Source organism: Chaetodon trifascialis, chromosome 13, assembly GCF_039877785.1.
Source record: "Chaetodon trifascialis isolate fChaTrf1 chromosome 13, fChaTrf1.hap1, whole genome shotgun sequence".
Taxonomy (NCBI): domain Eukaryota; kingdom Metazoa; phylum Chordata; class Actinopteri; order Chaetodontiformes; family Chaetodontidae; genus Chaetodon; species Chaetodon trifascialis.
This window is the reverse complement of record NC_092068.1, coordinates 12,630,929-12,652,851: the sequence shown is the minus strand read 5'-3', so window position 1 is coordinate 12,652,851 and position 21,923 is coordinate 12,630,929. Positions and strand designations below refer to the sequence as shown.

At 40.7% G+C, this 21,923-nt stretch overlaps 1 protein-coding gene across 1 annotated transcript in view; it reads left to right on the top strand.

Annotated features, from left to right (window-relative positions):
* Positions 1-21,923, top strand: part of col19a1 (collagen type XIX alpha 1 chain) — a 93,000-nt gene that overhangs the window by 52,599 nt on the left and 18,478 nt on the right. The window contains 18 exon segments of the mRNA XM_070977388.1: positions 1,633-1,695; positions 1,770-1,814; positions 3,948-3,980; positions 6,793-6,831; positions 6,966-7,010; positions 7,767-7,802; positions 8,325-8,369; positions 9,572-9,616; positions 10,097-10,150; positions 11,222-11,302; positions 12,839-12,880; positions 16,848-16,925; positions 17,302-17,337; positions 17,535-17,588; positions 17,836-17,889; positions 18,615-18,656; positions 21,384-21,488; positions 21,665-21,718. Coding sequence (XP_070833489.1) covers positions 1,633-1,695; positions 1,770-1,814; positions 3,948-3,980; positions 6,793-6,831; positions 6,966-7,010; positions 7,767-7,802; positions 8,325-8,369; positions 9,572-9,616; positions 10,097-10,150; positions 11,222-11,302; positions 12,839-12,880; positions 16,848-16,925; positions 17,302-17,337; positions 17,535-17,588; positions 17,836-17,889; positions 18,615-18,656; positions 21,384-21,488; positions 21,665-21,718 — 951 coding nt within the window.

The following is a 21,923-nucleotide window of genomic DNA, read 5'->3' as shown; positions in this document are numbered from 1 at the left end:
TGAATCACATCTCCATAACTGTATCTCCCACTGACAGTCTCAAACGGGCTCTGACAGAACGCCGCAGATATTGATGGAGAGACCGCGAGGGATGCAGACAGGCTTAATTGCAGTTTGATGACTTGAGGTGTCTCAAAGTCAACATCACCCACAGACTCCCGCAGGTGGACCAGTTCCCTGTCCTATCCACGCTGGGCTTTGCCATTGTGTAAATACAGTGATAATCTGGATAAATACTGGCCGCGCAGCAGTTAATCTCATTTGAAAGGTTTATTAACTTGTTACATGCCACTCCGCCAAATAAATTGAATTTGAATGATCTTTCATGGAGATGTAACAATAACGAGTCTATGCCAGAGGACAATTTACACTGAACGTCAGTCATAACTCAGCCCACTGCGTCAACAATGGGAAACCAATGTAGTGTGTGGTTTACAGTCACTGTAAGACGGATACTGTACAGATATTGTGTTGTAAGCGGCCTTTGTTAGAAAAAAAAAAGCCTCATGACAACAATGCTTTAATTGGTAAGATTATGGTGGTGAAGTCATGAGATCCCATGTGGTTGATAAAGCTGCACAGGATTCAATTAGTACTCAAAGTCAATTTTGTCACTAGTCTGTCGTCCCCGCCTAAAATATTAATAGGACAATCCATCTGTTCATACATGGCAGCAGTCTGCCGACTTAATAACGGCTCATAATTTGGACGAGGAAACAGTGATTATACCTTTTAAATGAACGGTATCACAGCGGCGGTCGAAGGAATGGGGGAGGGGCTGAAACTGTATGGCAATTATTGACGGTTAGAGTCCAGGTGCCACTAAGGAGTGTGCAAATACGCTGTCCTTTCTCAGATGTCTCTCTGTCTTCTCAGATTGCTGAACAGATGCTCCATAATGTCCCAGCACAGAGTATCTGAAGCGTTCCCTACAAATCTTCACACGTGTCACACAAAACAACAACAACAACAATCTTGGATGAACAACCTTTTTTTTTTTTTTTTCTATGTTGTTCTCTTTTACTTTTTTGGAAAAGAACAAAATATAACAAGTGAGCTTTATTAAACAGTCAGGAGATGTGAGCATCATTCATGTTTTAATGATTTGCCACAGATGTGCTGTGTAGCTAAAATAATAGGTGGTAAAAAGAAGGTGGACCTGCACAGAGTTTGATGAGCCTCCTGCTTATATATGAATGGAAATTATTAGAGATTAGAAATATGTGTCTAATTATTCATTCACTGTATGTCTTGACCGACATGCAAGTATGTTTGTTTTATAGTTGTGTTTACTTAGAGTATTCTCCACATAACTAACAGGGAGAAATCCTATTAAAAATACTCCAAGAACAGCTCACAAGCAGTCATAAAGTGCCATCTATTGGCAGATGGGGGAATGATTTTAACATGAAAAAATGCTGCAATGCAACAGGGGCTCGAGCTGTTCATTATCCTGCTGGACTTCGAACCCCGTAGTCTCATAAAGCCGAGAGACGTAATTACAAACATTTTTTGTCTGATTACTTATTCATAACATCTGTCCTTGCCTACGTTTCATTGGCTGAGCTGTCTGTCTTTTTGCCCTGCCTCTGCTGTCAGTCACTGTCTCTGATCTGCTCTGTTCACATGCAGGGGGAGAATGGTGAGTCTGGAGTCTCAGTGGGAACAGGGGAGAAAGGAGAGAAAGGAGACCCTGTAGGTATTTTCTTGCAGTGACATTTACAATGGCGCCGTGTTACAGAGTCATTAACCAAGGCCTCCTCCCACAGGGTCAGCCAGGTGCTGAGGGGGCCGGTGGGATGAAAGGACAAAAAGTAAGTCACATCAATGTCAAGTGTCATATATGATGATTCCCCCTGTTTGTACTCCCTGAGACTCAGCCTGTGTGTGTCGAGGAGAAGTAGAGATGAGGAAATCAGAGAAAGAGGCGGTGGAGGTAAGGTAGTTCAGGGGATATAATTGGTATGATACACCAGAATTCAGAGGCAAACCCTTTTGAGTTAGTTATCCTCCCATTTCTTGTGAAATCCCCTGCAGGTGGCACAGAGCCAAGGCAAGGGTTTTCAGTTTTGCCCTTATGTCCTTTATTTAATTACCGAAGTTTGCCTGTTTATTTGCCACTTAGCAGAAAAATATATTTTAGCAAAATCTTCAGTAAAGTTGAGCCAAGTGTCAAGAAAGAATGTATCAGTGTTTGTGCAGATGGTGCCACCATGTGACCAATCGCATCGCACTTTACATGTTAATCCATTGACTCCTGGCTGCTGAACTATGAGAAGCTCAACTCACCACTTTCACACATTCACTCATCATATAGCACACACACACACCTGCGAATTCCATCCAATCTTCATCACAATCGAGACACAACAAACAGACTAATGGTTTTGTGAATTCTTGTATCTATTGCCTATTCAGCCTTTTTTACAATTCATTCATGGTCAAGTGAAAATTGAAAAAGGCCCTTTAAAAGGGAGGAATTTTGGATTTCTGAAGTGGGGACTTTTATGACTGAAAGGCTGAAATGAAAATCCAGATTTCAATCTATTTTAGATCAGTGGATTGCAGTTGTTTGCGAAATAAGACGAGTGTACAGCTGTGCTCGCGGCTCTGTGAGGCTCTATGTTGGTACAGTGGTGCTAAATGCTCACAGTGACAGCTATAATGTTTACCATGTTCGACATGATTATTATACCCATGGAACAAAATGACCGAGTTCATCCTAAGGAAGAAGCATATTTGATGGCAGTCCATCCAATATTTGTCAAGACATTCATCCAGTCTCAACCTCATTGTGACACTGGAGGAAAAATTAGAGGATCACCAAAGTCATCAGGATAGACAGCTGGACGCCATGACTGTATGTGTTCAATTATGTGCAAGTGTATCTAGTAGATCTTGAAGTATTTCACAGGTTAAGTTACGATTCTGACCTTCTGGTGACTCCAGATGAAACGTCAGGAGATCGCCACAGGATTCATCCTCTGGCAACCATGAATGTCCCTTTAAAACGTCACACCAATTCATCAAACAGTGATATTTCTGTCAGGACCAAAGTGATGGACCGGCCAACATTACCATCCCTAGAGCCATGTCACGAGCATGGCTAAAAAGCTTTACCTGAATAACATGAGAATAAAGCATTGGAGACGAGTGTTTAATTAAACCATCAAGCCCTTATGTTTGCAGGATTCAGGCATTCGTGTGTATTTTGATCCAGATCCAGATGGGGGATTAAAAACTTCTAAACCTTTTGTGTTATTAAAATTAAAAATTAAGAGGATTATGTTGGTTTGGTAAGGTACAGGGTGCATACTCTGCATACTTTTTAGGTGTTTATAGTACTGCGTATGCACAGATGTTGTGCTATGTTTTCTTGTTTTATTAAAAGCACGAAAGCTATACTGTAGCTTGTAAATTATGAATGGAAGAGTGGAGGCTCCTAAATGCAATGTATCACAATTAAGAACCTCCTATGGTTCCCTGGAGTGTCCAATACACCCATTACAGAGGCTTATGCACTGTATAAGTGTATATATATACACATGAGATGAGTACGACAGCATTCCACATGATGCACATTAAATGCACACCACCACAGCATGCTTTTAGCAAGAACTCTTTAGTCTTTTCTTTCCATTCATTTCATGGCTCCTCTCATATCGCTTGGGTTAGAAGGTATTTTCTCTGAAGTCTGGTCATGTTATTGCCTCCTTTATTGTTGCTCCAGAACCTATTGATGCGGCTGTTCGAGGTCACCCATGGCAACTTGCTTTCAGAAGTAGTTTCTCAAGTCCATTTTCATGCTGTGTATTTCTTTTTTGTTTGTTTGTTTGTTTGTTTGTTTGTTTGTTTCTATTGTATCTTTTTTTTTTTGGTCACTATCTGTCTGTCTCCCTGTCTATCAGTCTGTAATGATTGATGTTTTGTTTCTGCTGTGTTTTCAGGGTGATGTTGGGCCCCCTGGTCCTCCTGGTCCAGTAAGTACATTGTCAATTAGTTGAGATTTTAGCAAAGATTTGTCCTCAAAAGGACAACACGCGATGTTGGATGAGTAACCACAAAATGAATTATTATAGCATCGGTGTTTTGTTCTCTGCAGTTTTACAAATTGTCCACCTTTTGTGCATCAGCAAGCCGCTCATGTCCTACTGAAGAATGTGTTGTGAGTTGTGGTGTGTTCAGGAAAAGGCAACAGCACTGCAGTGTTTACCTTTGCTGTCACACCTCCAACATGGAGGCAGGTTGTCTAGTAACCAATTTCCATTCATTGACAAGCCTGCAGATTTGTTCAATCTTCAGACATGTTAGTTTTCCAAAAAACAAAACAAAACAAAACATTTTTTTCTGTGCAAACAGTGGATTTGTGTTGATGAAGGACAGGAGACATGGGCAGTGGAGAATAGTTGAGTTTCTCAGAGGAAGAGAAAGATAATGAACTGACTGATGTTTGACAGTCAGTTCCCATTCAGTGATATTATCTGAAATATGCACACAATAGCTTGCAAAGGCATTGAAAACTGTGACCTGTGATTCCTTGCCTATCTAGTATCAAATTAAAACATTTGCAGTGGCCAGCATCTGCTGATGTTGTAATCTTTCTCTTGGAACAAAAAAAAAATTATAGTGTGAATTAATGGGGGCCATGCAGCACTTGGCCCGTTCATAATAGTCATAATTGTAAATTATAGGAAAATATTGTTGGAAGACACTAGTGCTGCTTTTAGTAGAGCTGCGGATAAAAACAGAAGTCCTGATGTCATGGTTGTCTGATGTACGCTGAAGGTGACACAGAGTGGGTGGCACTGGGATGATAGAACTCATTGCTTCGACATTTTAAAGTCGAAATCGCGCTGTGGCAAATCAGTTAAGGATCTGTCAGGAGCCAGTGATAACTCCAAAGACATGCTGTAACTGTGAGAATTAGTATCTATTTTTTTATTATTAAAATGAAATATGAAGGCCTGCGTGTCACAAAGTGAGTGGTTTGACGCTTAGATGACTGTCCTAATGGGTTTTGTTCTAAATATCTGCTGCCTATTGAGCCTTTGAAGGCTTCAGACATGAGCTTGGAAACAAAGTTTGATGGCTTTCATTCTTACTCTCATTCTCCGTGCTTGTTAGCAAGTGATTCATATGGAAATAAGACAACTTAATTGTATAGTGAACAAATATCACTCACTCTCCACTGGTTTCACTGGTTTCTCTCACACACAAAAAGTCTACTCCCTTAATAAGAACAGATATCAGTGTAGGCGGTTTTAATCACCATTCAAAACACTGAGGTCTTGCGTTGCAATTATTTTTGAATAGTTGTCTCCTTTCCCTAAGTTTCATTTCAACTGGGAGAGGAAAATAAAGTGAAAGTGTTCTGTCACAAAACTGAAAAGCTAAGTTGTGTTCATTGTCATGTAGTGAGGTATGGGCCACACAGGATATAGGGGGTGTATACTATAGCGCACAGCAGAGGGGAAAGCATTAGTCATTTGATAAATGAGGCTGTTTGAATATTTAGTGCCAGTCTCTGTCTGTGCTCTCTGCTTTCCCGTGGCAGATAATTTTGGCAGTTAAGCATTGATTTCCCTTACACAGCAGAAGCAAGGGTTCAGATCATTACCCTCCCTTCATAAACCTTCTTGTGCCTCTGTTTATTAGTGACGGGGAGGAGCAGAGGGCTTACAGGCATGCACGGCCATCACTTCCCCCGCCGCCCTTAACGGGGCAAAACAGTTGGAGAATGTCCTGCTTTTATTGCTGCCAGTGTTGCTTTACAGTAGAGTTTTATAAAGTATTAAACTGGATCTGTTATTCCAAGTTACACGGAGTAAAAGATTCTTTGCAGTATTTCGCTGCTTTTGAGAAAGAAATCTAATCTGATCTCGTCACATAGTGATGTTACTGAGACATTGTTCGACATCTGAGGCAAGAAGATTGACAGCAGCTGCTTCGGTGAGTGACTGCAGGTTGAAGGTTGACTGATTATGCAGACGCTCCACTGGGACAAAAGGGGATTCAGTACCTCACTGAAGGTTACTTTGACCATGTTGCTGAAGGAGGCGCTTCATGTCAGGTTTATTTGTACTGTATAGCCTTTAATCACAGAAACACTCTCATAGGACTCGCAGGCACACGTTCGTCAGGATAAAAAAATTCTAAATGAGAAAAAAAACAAGGGAAGAGAGCAATGACAAAGGGCCATGGGCGCACCTACCTGATGCAGCTTTCAGTTCCAAGATTGCATTTATTATCTCTTGCTTCTTTTATTATTATGCTAAAACCACCCAAGACTGGGCTGGTTATAACTGCATACAACAGTGAAACATGCGGTTAACACAACACAAAGGGCCTGGGGACGTTCAGATGTAATGAGCTCTGATGATTGTAGATAGATCATTAGATTTTCTCTCTGGATTGCTTTGCTTGTTTTCAACACGCTGGGCCTTAAACACTGCCCCTGCTTTGTGCAGTTTACACAAACATTTCATTGTGAGTCTCACATCCAGATTGTATCTAGACATGCCTGTGCTGCCCACTATTAATACATGTCTGCAGCACTGAAATGTGATCCTGAGCAGTGCTGCTGAAACGATGGCTCGTATCATCAGTAACTGTTCCATTGGTAACAGGAGAATCACGTTTGGCACATAGATTTGTGAATAAAGAAGCTGTTACTTCTTTATGGCTTTAAGAACAATCAGCAGCTCAGAAGGGTTTTCCTGATTTTTCCTTGCAGTAATATTGAAATCAGTGGAGACTGTTCAGACAACACTGTGTCTTTTTCATTTCTTCTAGGTAATGACAGCTCACGGATTAAGACAGCTCCCTGGATCTGTAAGCAGATGTTTATATCAGAAGGCTTGAAATGTTTATGTATAGTGTCTCATCTTCTGTGGTTGCTTTTCAAATTGTACACAAGGTTGGCTTCAGTCAGATTTTGAATTGTCCTGTTTTCTCTCGTGTTTGAGGATGAAATAAGGGAGAGGACCCAAAAGGGAGAAAAGGGAGATCAGGTAACTGTTTCTCTCATTATTATTGCTCAGTGAAGATAATTTAACCAAGAGACTCTCGAATTAACATTAAATATTTGACACCACAGCGTGAAAAATGTTTCCATTGCTTATGCAACATCAACAAAAGCGGCGCTGACATTTGATTTGGGAAAGAACAATTGAACACCTGATGTTCAGAGCTTGGTGTCGCCTTTGTGCTCTGCAAAGGTGGAACACAGAATACATTGCAGAACAATTATTGTTTGGACCTGAAAACAACAGATGCATCTACTTGAGGCAGGCAGATTCCAAAGGCCACTGACACAGCTACTGGCCAAACGTCAAAAGACTGCGAGCTAAATTAAAAAGAAAGAGAAATTACAGGTTGAGATACAAGAATGTGCTAATGAAAGCAGATCTGCTGAATTATGGCAGGCGTCAAAACCCAAACACTCAGCATACGACCAAGATAAGTGGAAGTGGTATGGAGGCAAAAAATGTTGTATGGTATCTCAGAGGTAACTTTTTTTTTTTTTTTTAAGAAAAGTTGCTGCTTTGATTATATTCACATTCTCAGAACAAAGAAGCAAACTTGGCAAAAGAAATACTCCATGTTCTTAACCTTCACACAGTATGAAAGCTAACTTCATGAAGGTCCTTGAGGAAAGTTTTTTTTAAACCTTACCCCAGTCAGAAAGAGGAATGGCTTACTTGACTGTTTTCTTTTATGCACATGTTTGAAAAATGATGGTTGTCTGTCTCCTTTACCTTCTACAGGGGGAGAGAGGCACTCAAGGACCGCAAGGCCTCAAGGTAACTTGTTGGAGACTTGCGTGAAAAGTATCGATATCCACTGCAAGCTTAAATACGTCCTTTATGTCCATTGAGTGCCATCCTCCACTGTGTCTGCGTATGTCGCTATGGAGTGCGCAGATTGATGGTCAAAGCCATTTCTGTTGTAGAAAAGGTTATTTCTTTGACATATAATAAGTCCTGAGCTAGACCGTGGCCCTGCAATATGCCAGAGATTATACTGTAGATCCAGTACATTTTTAAACTGCTGTCAGAGGGCATAAAGTTTTCAGCAGTGCACCAAAGTAATTCTCTTTGAGTTGAAGCTAAAGTTGATCTTCACTGTCTGTTTGTCTGTTGTCGACTTTTATGCCTCTCCTACAAACTTTTGGTGCAACAGTTCTACTGTATCTCGAATTGGAGAGAGAAATCAGATGTGTGTTGCAGGCTCTTTTCTCTTAGTAGTATGTGTTCTAGATTCTGATGTTTCTCTCTTCCATTTTCCTTCCTTCCCCTTTCTCAACCTTTTTGGTGATGTAACAGGGAAACACAGGGCTGCCAGGACTAAAGGGAGATCAAGGGCCAGAGGTGAGTTTTTACTGTATTTATGTCATGTCCACTGTGCCACTCACAGTAGGTCAAACACAGATATCTAAAAACCTGCTGAATATAACAGTGAGACAAAGGCTACTTGAGTTTAGGTAATTCATAGAACTGGAAAAAAAATCCCTGACATGATCATCTTTAACGATATCATAGATAATTCTCTTTTGGGGCGGCAGTAGCTCAGTCTGTGGGGACTTGGCTTGGGAAAGGGTGGTTGGCCCAAATCCAGCACAGACCATGTTATGGAGTGTGGACTGTAGTGGAAGAGGTGCCAGTTCATTTCCTGCCAAGGTGCCCTTGAGCACCGAACACCTAACTGCTTGGAACGACTACATTCAGCAGCTGGTTCAGGCCAATATTAACTAGCATAATGAAAGATTAACATCTTGTTAATATTTGCTGTTTCTTCAGCTGGTTTTGTTGTTTCCATGGTACTAATTGTAATATTAGGAGATTAACAGGATATTTGTCAGTGGAATATGGAGATGAATGCAAAGGAATACTTGCATGTTTAACAAGCTACAGCTTAGTTTGCATATGCACAGTAAATGCAGTCACTCTCAACACACCAACTGAAATTAATTAAATGGAAAGCTCTTATCATAACTAGAAACTTTGAACTACAGTAGGTTGTGAAAATATTGTAAAGCTTTCTCTGTCATGCAGATACCTTTTTTTATCCCAGTCATGGAAAGGAGTATATATATATATATATATATATATATATATATATATATATATATATATATATATATATATATATATATATATATATATATATATATATATATATATATATATATATATATATATATATATATATATATACATAAAAAAGCAGCCAGTATACTGATGCTTGTGAACTCCTTTTCTCAGTTATCAGTCCACATAAGCTCAGTTTCCATGGTAATGTGGATCGTTCAGTTTATGCATGTATACAAAGACAATATCAAAAATGGGAATGCATGTAAACAGCTGATCATGAATAACAGCATAACCAGGATATGATCCTTTTCTTAAAAAAATAATGGGTGCAAACCTGCTGTAGTTGTCATCAAACTAACCATGGTTAGGGTCTACAGTGTACCTGCCTGGGCTTTAACATTTAAAAGCCGAGACAATTCTGTCACCAAACAAAGAGAGAAAATAGCCCAAAGTATTGGTTTTCCTTTGTGTTCTGCCAGGGGAAGCAAGGCCTGCCTGGACTCCCGGGACTCCCAGGCGAGCCAGTAAGTATATTGGCACTAGACACTAGCACTTCATGTCAAGCCTTCTTTTCTCTCATTGCTTCTGCTGTTACCTCGCTGTGTCTTTTCCTCTCTAACTCAGTCTGTCCAAATGAAAGAGAGAGATGAACTGATACACGTCAACAGGCAGAGACAGAGCGGAAGCAGGAAGAAAAGTCCAGAATTTTTACACAGACGATCAGTAATCAAATTTAAGAATTAATTAGTGGAAAGAGGCAAATCTGAGCACTTTATGCCAGGAACGGAGGCAGAGGCCCAATCTGTTCTCCACACCTGCTTCGGTAATGAGCATCTGTCTTTACTCAAAAGCAGGGAGGGAAAAGAGGCATTTCATAAATCCTGGCTAAGGGAAATTATGTTGGAACACGGCAGCCCGCTGAAGCAGTGAGGAGGAGGAGATAAATGTGTGTGTGGAGATGAAGGCCTGGTGATAGATGTGTCTCTTTTCCCCACTATTTACAGGGTTCACCGGGGGAGGGAGGGGTGCCTGGGAGAGATGGCCTGAAAGGAGAAAAGGTAGATAAACTTCAAATCAAGTTCTCACCTCAAAGAAAAATATGAAGCAATGATGTTTTATCACAGGTTGAACATGGTAGACAACTTGTGAAGACACATTTCAGGTTACTTGCCCTGCATGCCATCCTCAATCATGTTGTAACTTTGTGTTCTCGCCTTTGATGCCACTGACTACTCTGTTATTTTTACATTTTTTTTTTTCTTGCAGTAGGGCTTGTGCCAAATACTGTGGTGAAAGTGGGAAAGTGTGCAACTGACATGCATATTTGATGGGGTTTGTCACTTGTCAAAATAAACGAAGCTCTGCTCAAGACTCTCCACCCACTGGAGTCACTCTGTTACACTCCAGGGCAGAGAAATAAACCTAAAGTGCTTAAGCCTCCTACACCCATTCATATTTATAATCCCCTTTTGTCATCTTTGCTACTCTGATGCAAGAGGCAGTTCTGGTTATACATATGAATAAATACATATGAAAAAACAAGCAATGTCTGTATGCTAAATATGAAGCCGGAGCCAGGAGACAATTAGCTTAGCCTAGCACAAAGACTGTGAGGAAGGGGCCTAACTGCAGACAAGCTCTGTGGATATGTGACATTAATCTGCCTAACAGCACCTCTAAAGCTCAATAACTTACACATTATATCTTGTTTGTTTGATCCATACAATCCAAAATGAAGCAAATTTTGCTCTTGTGGCAGATGATTAAAAACATCTGAATGAAACTGTGTCCGCAAGTCACCAAATATTTGAAGCAGGAACCAGAAAGCAGACGCTGCTATTTCTGCCTCGTGGACAGCAACCTACACACTTGATGGTTTTGTAAGAGTCAGGGTGCCACGGTACCAAAAGCTGTCCCCTCTAACAAACACTATTCATGTTTATACCTATTGATGCACAAAATGATTCTGGTAAATGGTGTCTGCTCCTGCTTTACCCTCCAGACTCTTCCTCGTTCACCTCCCTTTGCATAATACTGCACATCCTTTGCATTGCTGCGATGACACAGCCACTCTAACCTTTTCCATCTTTCATTCAGCATCTAGATACTGTCTATCTTTCTGTCTGTAGGGGGACTGTGGTACAGTGATGGGGCCACAGGGAGCTGCAGGTCCAAAGGGTGAGCCTGGAGAGCCTGGAGGTGGATACACGGTGGGTCACTTTCATCTGACCATGTCTACTTCGGCCCTTGAGTCACAGGACTGTTAGACTACTTTCTGTTCGGTAATGTAGAGCATGAAACAACAGAGGAAAATTCAAATTTACAAAGCTTATCATCGGCACACAGCTGGTACAGCAGCAGATATGTTAAAGGAAACTAGCTCCTCCAGCTGTGTAGCTGCCATGACATCATGTCGATGCAGTGCCATTAACTAATCTACCATTGTGTAAGCCCAGCACTATGTAATCACCTGTCCTACCATTTTGCAGCTTATAGCTGTTGAAGCACTCTCTCTCATGCTCACAGCTTTGTATATAGAAATGTTTATTACAGCTTCACGAAAAAGGTGACGCATGTGCAGCCAAGACCTCGGTCCTGGTTAAGGGCGCTTGTACCCCTCAATCACCACCAAGTGCTCTATGGGTGTAAACAATCATGTTTGTTTGTGTGTGGGAACGCTGAACTCAGCATTAAGCCTGACAGCAGGCCTACTCATCAAGCGAGGGGTACTGTGTTCAGTTGGGCAGAGTAATAAGGGAAAGATTGCACTCAGGCAGCAGTATTTAAAGTTCTTTAATGTACTCCAGCACTGTGAAAATAGGAGTGGGATTGGAAAAGCGGGCTGTACGTGTATAAGTCAGGGGGGATGTTTACAGCAGGCCAATGACAAGTTGTTACACAGCTGGAAAGCTAAACAAAAGAAAAGATGTCTATTGTAGCAGACGTCCTTTTGCATAGATACCTGATACATTTTTTGCTTGTTTTTTTTTTTTTTTTACAAATGTCATTTCTGTGGAGGAATTGCAGGAAAATGGACTCTCAACATTTTATGGTCTTTGTTGTGAAAGACAAAGAACAGAAAAGGAAAAAGCGATAAACAGAACTCAATGCAGATGGTCTTTAATGAGGCAGCGCGCTCAAAGAGTTAATGTCGCTTTATTGATTTTGCCTTTAAATGAATAATGACCAATTTACTGTTTGCTTCTTTTGACTTCTCTTATTTGCATAGATTAGTAATCTCCCTCTGCTTTGAAGTACTGATTTAAAGGTTTTGTTTCAGTAGCAAGCGAGAACAAAATGGTACGTTTCTGCCTAAAACTGTAGAATTGCTGTGTTTGTTCAAATCCAACTTCTGCGCAGCTAATTTACATTGTGCAATGTTGGACTTGTAACACTAATACATGCTGACCACAGAAATCAATGTCTCATCTGTACTGTGCTGTAAATAATGCTTACAGTAGCCCCGATTCCAATCAAGGTTTTTCTCTGTGGTATGGCATTATCAGTCTGCATCTTTACATAGAAGCTATTAACAAACGCTGTAAAACAGTATTGAAGATGAGCCCACAATGCAACACTGTTCAGTGTGATGCATTGTGCAGTGTAGCTCATACAGATTCAATGTTCCTGTTTAAGTTGCAGCCCCAGAATGGCTTTTTTGGGGCTGTATCTCTGCTTTGAAAGTGAATTGCTGATTAATCTGGAGTGAGTTCCTATTCTGATGTCTTCTTCCTGTTGTTTTGTAGGGCGATGGGTTGTCTCTAACTAGAGGGTCTCGCGGGCCCAAGGTAGGAAGCACTGTGGTGTTGGAGCATCACCAACACACCCTTCTATATAGCCCACTGTATAGATAGACCCATGATGTCTATGGTAACTATGTATGTTTTATGTGAAGTACTGTTAAGAAATAATGTCATATTCAGGTAAAGTATGGGTTAGTGGTTCCCAATCTTTTTTGTCAGACTTGCCCCTGCAGCTCTGTCCGATGTGCTATTAATTGTATGAGAGTGGATGTTGTTAGCTTACAATAATATTGTCGTGCAATTTGACTATCAGTTTGACTTCAAGTGGTTTTTGTCAAGTTTGCATTTATTCTACAAAAACAGAGAGCAATCCAGGCACTCCAAATACAAGAAAATGTGTCAAACAAAGAAGGAAATGTTGAAAAGCCTTTATTATAGTGGCTAAATCACTAAAATGCCGACATTGACCACTAGGTCTTCATCAGGGCTCCAAACAACATGTGGGTCCTCACCTATACAGTAGCAACAGCCAGTCAGAGGCAATCACATGACCCAGATAATAATGTAACAGGTGAAACAAATAGAGAATAATGCTACATGAGATGAGAAGATATATAAAAATGTACATGCACGCAACATGCAGAAAATAGACACCGATATATATGTGATACCACAAACGGCTGTGAAAAAAGTGGAGCCTATAGCCTGCAAAAAAAGAGCAATCTGTATCCCTTTTGAGACCAGGTTTCGGTATTCTACCACCTCCCCTGACCCTGATTTCATGTGCTCAATGCCCTGTGTGCACAATAAGGAATCACTTGCACTGTGATATTCACTGAAGTGTCTGGCCATTGGGTAAGTGTGATTCTAATGGCATATTAATGCTTGGCAAGACGATCCCTCAGGAATCCTTTAGTACAGCCTTTGTAAAAAAAAAAAAAAAAAAAAAAATCCACACATGAACTAGACAAATGGTAGTGTTACAGTTAATGAAGTCCCATTGTTTATACAGTACATTGTACTGCATTTGCACTCCAGCATGGAGTGCTTTAAGCTGGATGTTTTAGCCATTTATCCATTACTTTCAGCTATCCATCTCAGCCATTTATACCAGGGGTGGGGGAGCTTTTTCCTATCAAGGGCCATTTCAGTTTTCATAACGTTCTTTGAGGGCCATACTAAATTATTCAACACATATATCAGACTAACCTGTGCGATGGCTGGAACTGCTTCTCTTTGGTGAGGCGTCTGATGTCAGATGTTAGTGATGATGTTGCTACTAGCAGCTGGTTGTTCAGGGTTGGGTCAGTCAGTCTTGAGTGGAATAGAGCCTCTGCGAGAGTCAATTTTGAAGTTTTTGTCGCACATCAGCTGGTTCCACATTAAACCACATGGCAGATATGTTGAGTTCTGACAGTTGCCGAGATGGTGTGTTTATGACTTCCTCACGGGTTGGCTCAAAACATCCCAGGGATCCCTGTATGCCTCCCAATCCCTCATCTGTTTCAGCTGTTTATGCATTACTTCCAGCTGTTTATCTCAACCATTTATCTATTACATTTTGCCAGCTAGTTCAACTGTTTAACCATTACCACAAGCTTCCTTCCTATTGGAACTTGTGTGGTCATGGTTACTATATGGAAAGTTGAGTGCATGAAACGCTTGGTGTTCAAGTCGTTAAGTCGTGAGAACACCACCGCCGGGCAACAGCAACATGTTGGTGTCCAGAAGCCCCTGAGGGTGACTAGCAACCTGGCGAGAAGTTGTCCTAATGTGTGAAATGCAAAGGCATAGTCACAGAGGAAAAAGATGAGATTGTTGGGAAAATCAGCAGTTCCCTCAGACATATTATAAAATTACTAAAAAAAACACTCTGTACAACTAAGATGACAATGTATTAACTTACCATCCACTGAAAAATTAACTTCCGTGGGCGCCACCATTTCTGAAAATGTTAGCAAACATGTCAGAACTTGCAAACTCTGAGCTGTCAGATAATTTCCACTTACAAGGTTGTGAATACAACAAGAGTGGAACGTTAATACAGATCCTCGTGTACGTGGTAAAAACAAGCCCATTTCAAGGCAGCAATTGACAGTAGATGCCGCGTTCGGGCTTGAATGCTGCAATCTTGCTCCACGATAAAGCTACATTTATATTGTTCATCTCTCTTGAATAAACATGCAGCCCTAAGTCATTTATTTTCACTTGTTTATCAGTAGGCTAAAAATTACACTACAACTCTGCTGATGCGCTGTTATATTTTTTGTTCTGTGACCTAAAATGTAAATTTTATATTTTTCAAAATAATAACAGACAAAATTAAATCATGGCAGTCATTTTACATGCAGTAAGAAAAAAGAACATAGGCCTAATCACGGGGCTGCCAACCTTCACACACTGACCGCGAGACTCATGCAATTGACACTCATGCAATAGGCGGCATGTGACTTTTCACACGCTCTCATGTCACACGTCTATTTTCTCACACAGTGAAAAACAAATTAATGACTGAAAACGTCATGGCGGGTAAAGAGGACACTGACAGCGTGTGGACAGACAAGACAGGGCAGCACAGCGCGACGGCAGCACCATACAACAGCACATTATTCAGACTGTCAGAGGGAAAGTGACAAATATACACAAATCTATTATGTTGTAATTTATTCCCATGCTGTAATCTCAGTCAGCGGCTCTCCCCCTCCTCTCGCAGACAGTGAGTGACTATGGTTACAGGGACGCTCTGTATGAAACTTTCCCATCATTCCCAATGAGAGGTTTTTAGGTGTGAAATCATGAATGGAATTTCGCCTCAACAGTGAAATCTAGGCAGAAAACACAATTTTGCATTGGTTGCCAACACACTCTCATGCTGCTTAAAAACAGTACCAGACAGTACCATTGGCTAATAGCTTCATTTAGCTGCCAAGATTTCAGAAGATGTATTGCCTTTGTAGTCTTATCACCAAACGTGTGTTAAAACGCCTCTGACATAATCGATCAGAAAAATGTGACAAATCCAAACAATACTTTGCCTGTCTTCTAAATCTAGACGGGCTCTCTAGTTTCATAAAATCTTGTTTGTTTTTAAAATTATTCTGCAGGATCCGCTGTCTTTGAGCAATGTGTCTTTCTCCTTCATTTCCTTTTCATACAATGTTCCTGTTTGTAACCTCCACATTCTCCTGAGAGTCCCATTTTTTAATGCCCCCTTCCCCCCCTGTTCTCCAGACTCCACATTTCAGCAACAAAATGAATCCAGAAATTCACTAGAATACAAGAAAACAATCTTTGAAATTAGCAATTTTCGCACAGAAGATCCCCACATACCCTGGCAAGGTCTGGTCTCCTGTTGCTGTGCTGTCTGGAGGTTGGCATGTATGCTGATCAGCCATAATTATTCATCACTGATCATGATTTATTACGCAGCCCTTTATCTATAAATGCTTTAAAACTGTGAATTTGGCTGCTGAACTTTTTAAACAAAATTCGTCTGGGTTGATGAATAATGACCCCGATCCCTGTAGTGGATAATGGCACAAAAAATGCCCCGACCTAACAGAAACAGAATCTCACTCTACACAAACTGAAAAGTAGGTGATAACATTCAAATAACCCAAATATGCTCATTTACCATATGAAGGCTGCTTCATTTTAAACTGTAGAAGAGATTTCAAGGTTTTCTCATGATAGCATGCTGAGTTTGGTAGCAGGTTTGGAAAATAATACATTAAAGATGCCCCAATAATCAAATGTGTTATCATGGGAAACATAATGATACATTTGAATACACATGCATGACTTCAAATGGAATAGATAATGAACATGTGTATACCGTTGGCCTTGAACATAGTTGTGTTTCTTACCCTTGAAGCCACTGAAGGCAGAAGATAAAGGGAAAATGAGTTCCAGCAGTCTGAATACTTTATGATCATGTAGTGCAGCAGCTCTCCATGACGTCTGGATTCACTATCTCTGAAACCCCACTGACTGCTGCCTTATATGTTTACAGGGAGAGAGAGGTATCCCAGGATTGCCAGGAGAGCAAGGTGAAAAAGGCGAACCTGGAGAGAGTGTCATCGGTGTGCCTGTGAGTATGATGTTATATTGATAAGTCTGCATTTCCCACAGTCATTATGTACTTTAAACTATGATACTGTTAATGTTCTTTATAGATATTGAAAGAAAGAAATCCTCTTGAATATCAAGATCAGTGTTTTCACACCCGCAGATGAAAACGCTGGTCATTACATTTTGGCATATTGCACTCTTTCTTTATCATATATGCTCTGCACTGATAGTTTGAACCTCACAGATTTGACTGTGAGTCAGTCTTTCATTTTTGAAATACAGGATGGTTGGAGACAGAGAATCAATAGAGCAAAAGGTGTCTAACACAATTCCTTTATTGGATCCTGGGTGCTAGAGGGCAGATGGTGTTAACAAGATGTGTGATGTGTTCTTAGGGCCTCATGGGACCCCCAGGAAAGCCAGGAATTGAGGTCTGTGGAAAATTCTCTGAACCCACAACACAAACAGCATGTTCAAGTTTATTTTTGTTGAGTTTCAGCTCACTGATGCTGTGGCAAGTGGCCTTGGGATCATTTTACTAAGCAAACATCACTCATGTTCGTCAGTTGTTAGCTGGTTGAATAAGGCAAGATTATTAAAATCATCAGGGTGTTGGGGTGTTTTTCAGGGCCCTCGTGGACCCCCAGGTTTATCTGGTCCTCCTGGAGCTGCGGGAAGAGAGGTTAGTAGGATCAGTCTGTCCTTCCACTCTTATTCACTCTCTCACATCATCTGCAGATAAAAGACAGCTGGAAGCATAAAAAGAATGTCAGCTACCCACTATGGATGAACAAGTACGATGTATCACAGCTCCTGGACACAAATCCCCACCAACTGAGACGGGTGTGAGGGGAGAGTTATAGCCTTTCGTGTCTGCTTGATGTCATAGCCAGGAGGACTTTTAACTCCTTTCTTTGTCTCAATTAAAGGGCTCCCCTGGTAGACCAGGCCCCCCGGGACCCGCCGGACCCCCAGGTGAACCAGTAAGTAAGAAAATCTCATTCTTGATTCCTGCAGTTCAGCACCACTGATCTGCAGTGAGATCTGAGCTCACCTCAAACACAAAGTTGCTCCAGTCAGCTCCAGTTTTGGGATAATTAGCCAACATCAATTACCAACATCACTTTCTGCAAAAAGTTGCAGTTTGCGACATATTGGCCGCACCCTGTTGTTAGAAAATGTTTTCGCATCTTTTTTGTCTGGTCATGTGTTTCAAGTAAGAAACGTTCACTGTAGAGCGTGCCATACAAACTCTGCTGCTGCTGTTGCATCAAAGCCTTATAAATTTAGCATTTTAACCTATTTACTTTCATGTGTTGTAAAGATCCAGGAAACCCATTTATAGCCTATTTTTATGTTCTTAAAAAATACATAGGCAGCAATTCAAAATGTTTTTCTCAGCTCTAGAGAACAATATTTTGAAGATGTGAGGATTCCGTCTTCCAGCGACAAAGTTATTAAACCATCTCCTCGAGCGTTGCAGATAAAAACAGAAAATGAAACGCTGAAACAGAAATTTGTTAAAAATTGTTTGTTGTGAAATCACATTCCTTAAAGGCACATAAGATGGTCTTCTGAATCGATGTCTTGAGCAATTTACAAGCTGCAGTAGCACCAAACAAACAACAGCAGAATACAGTATTTCCAAAGCATGAAAGATTTGACTGTGGCAGAGTTTCATTGATTTTCCTTCTTCTTCTTTTGACAGACTGCCCTGCCAATTGTTGGGGACATGGGAGCTTTACTTAAGGTATTTTATCTTCATAGTGAATGAGAATTACAGCTTTTCACAAACAAGAACATGCACATGGGGTGCAAAATGGTGCTATTCTATTAATATAGGGATGCTATCTGTTTAGAGAGACAGTAAAAGCCCTTGAGTGCCTCCATCAGGATGACTGCCGGAAGTATCTGTTGAAAAGATCTCACAAGAAATCCAGGAATTCACTACAGGTGTAAAGTCAAACCGTACTGTGTGTCGACAAGTTGAAGCAAGCCTTTCCATAAAGTTAATGGAATTAAGAAATGTCACACCAGTGCAATGCAAATATTCAGTGCAACACTTTAATCCAGAGGTTGCTGTATCAGGGAGCAAACATTCAGCTCTTCACATTATTTCACATTAGTTTATTTCACAGCAATAATCCGCAGAGTAAAGAAGCTTTGCAGGTCTGGTAAATGTGAAATCCTGTCAATAACATTTAATAAAATAAAATTTGCTTCTCTTTGCTGGAGGATGCTGCGTGCCTGACATAAGTTCCTACATACTGTGCAAATCAATCTTAATGGGGCAGCACCTTGGAAACTGTGGTTAAATAACACATTGTGTTCATCCTGTTATAATCAAACTAGCTTTGCAGTCTTTAAAATGTCTGAAATACAGATACAACGTTAACAAGCGTAGATAGAGGTGTTCTGATAGTTCACCTGTGAGGTTGCACACACCGTCATTAAGGCTCTGTCTTTACCACAGCAGCTTAGGTTCACTTCCAGCTGAACCCCTCGCTGTACATCATCCCCTCTCTGTCTCCTTCTTTCCCGTCTCTCTTCAGCTGCACCATCAAATAAAGACCAAAAAGAGTCTTTAAAAAACAACAAAGGTGCAGATAAAAGATAAAAATGCCAAATAATCTGTATCCTGAATAAAACCCATAATTGATTTATAATTCTATTTTCATTTTATATGTGTGTGTGAGTAAATGCATCAAATGCATTTACATACTGAAGCAGCACGCACCAGAGGGGGCTTCCCTGTAACCACAAAGCCAGCTGAGCTTTTGCTGCAGTATGAATTGCGGAGATAATGTCAGGTCTGGCGAGGCGAGACGATGCAAAAAGCACATCCACATTCCCACATCCAAGCTACTGCTGTGGTTATTTAATTGGCTTCAAATGAGGTTTAACATTCTCTTGATTGTCTAACATACTCTAACGAACTCCAGTGATGGTATACAAATACACCAACATACTTCAGGTGTCACTACTTGAAGCGAATCCTGCTTTGTATTGGCCCTCAAAGCAGTGAAATGATTAGTGCACACATGTAGCCTAAGTACAGTATACAGTCCAGTTGTTGTGGGGACAAGTTAATCCACTGAGTCTTCACTTTCTCAGATGAAGTAGATCAAGACTTTTGTTTTAGTTCTTGCAGCCAACAACAGAGAACGTGGTACGTGTTGTTCATAATTTTACCGTCCACATGTTTGTACTACCTGAGTCAGCATTACAGCGAGGAAAATAGCAGTTACTGCATGTAACTCCACTTCTATGAGTATGTGCGTATCCCTCTACCTGCCTGTTATTGCAGCCACAAAGCACATCATTTTTGATATGCTATCATCATAATGACAGTATTGCAAAACCCATGTAGTGGCAGAATGTGACGCAGAATGTGTTTGCAGTCTGGGGTGTACATAATCGTTATTGCCCCAAATTTTTCCATCAGTTGGTACAAACTGCATTCAAGGTCCCTTTTCTAAACCAAATGGAGAATTTGCACTCGACTGCCAGGCAAAGCATACAACGTGAAACCAAACATGAACAGCCTTCATTACCTGAGATTGCAGAGTAAAAGCGGAGATCAAGCAGTTCTTTTGTGGCTGTTACTTTTCAAAATGGGCATTTTCTATTAAAAACTGTGCAAATTACTGATGTGTTCTTTTCTTTTGAGTAGTCAATTAGTCACCTTACTTAACGATAATACCTGCAGGACAGCACTTTGCCAGATAATTTGTAATACTTAATGTACGTCATCTCTAACATTAAATGTAATGCCTTCTTAGATCATAGCTTGATAAAACCAGATGCCACCAATTTTCTGTGACCCCTAGTGTCAACTTATTTTATCCATTAAGTGCTCTGTTAGATTCAGCTGCAGTTTACTGCCTTCATCTGAGTGGCACCCTAATTAGTATACTTTCAACACCGTGTTGACACCTGTAAAACAAAGACCAAACACATGCAAGAGTTTTTGTTTTGTTTTTTCATTTATAACTTCAGGAGTAACATGCTTTTCTTATTTTGTTTCATTGATAGCATTTCCTTTGACTCTTGGTGGAAGATAATTACATGACAAGGATGTACTGATTATTTTGTATTTCGGACTCTAAGCGTATTTCGACGCTTCTAATTTAATGCTACTGCCTCCCTCCAACTTAGAGCTCCTACTTATTTCCTAGAAGATGCAGTGCCTATATCTAGACTGGATCAGGGACAATGATATTTAAGATTCTCACCTAAATGTCACAGTCAATGAGTTTGACAAAGTTCACCACTCACCTAGATGAGAGACACTCGTGGTGGGTTCACATTATTTCTGCTCTGCAGACATTTAGAGAACACTTTGTGTCAGTTGGGGTCTTGTCCTCCACCCAGGGGATGTGACATAATAAAGGGTGAAAATGCAGTGCTCCAGCTAAGCTTGATGAAATCTTATCTGTGCCACCACTTTTGTTTCCTTCCTTGCCTGCACTGGCAGAATGCCTGCAGTGTGTGCCAGACCAGAGTCCCAGGGCTTCCTGGGCAGAAGGGAGAGAAGGGGTCCCCCGGAATGCAAGGAGTAGAAGGCATGGTGGGAGAAAAGGTACAAGTAACTCATCAGCCTGGCAGGCAATTTGGAACAAACACTGTTAACATGTTTATCTAACCAAGAGACTGTGCATTACATGACAACAAATTTCCTCCCTGGGTTGCTTATTAAATACTTTCCGAGCAGGTGTGCTTACACCCACATTCATTGTGTTCTTCTACGTTCAACAGGGGGATCCTGGTGTAAGAGGTCCTATGGGTAATCCTGGGAAAGAAGGCCCAAAGGTAGGCATGGAAATGTCAGGCAAAAATATGCTCAGTAAATAATCGTGTCATTGTGTGCATCTAAATGAATTATTCATCTTCTCAGCATGGCAAAAGAGTCAGGAAGATTATTAATACCCTTATTTATGTGTGTTTAATCTAGCACATAGCGATTTCCACTGACAAACACTTTTCAAAAATTGCCTGATCTCTGGAAGCCTAACCA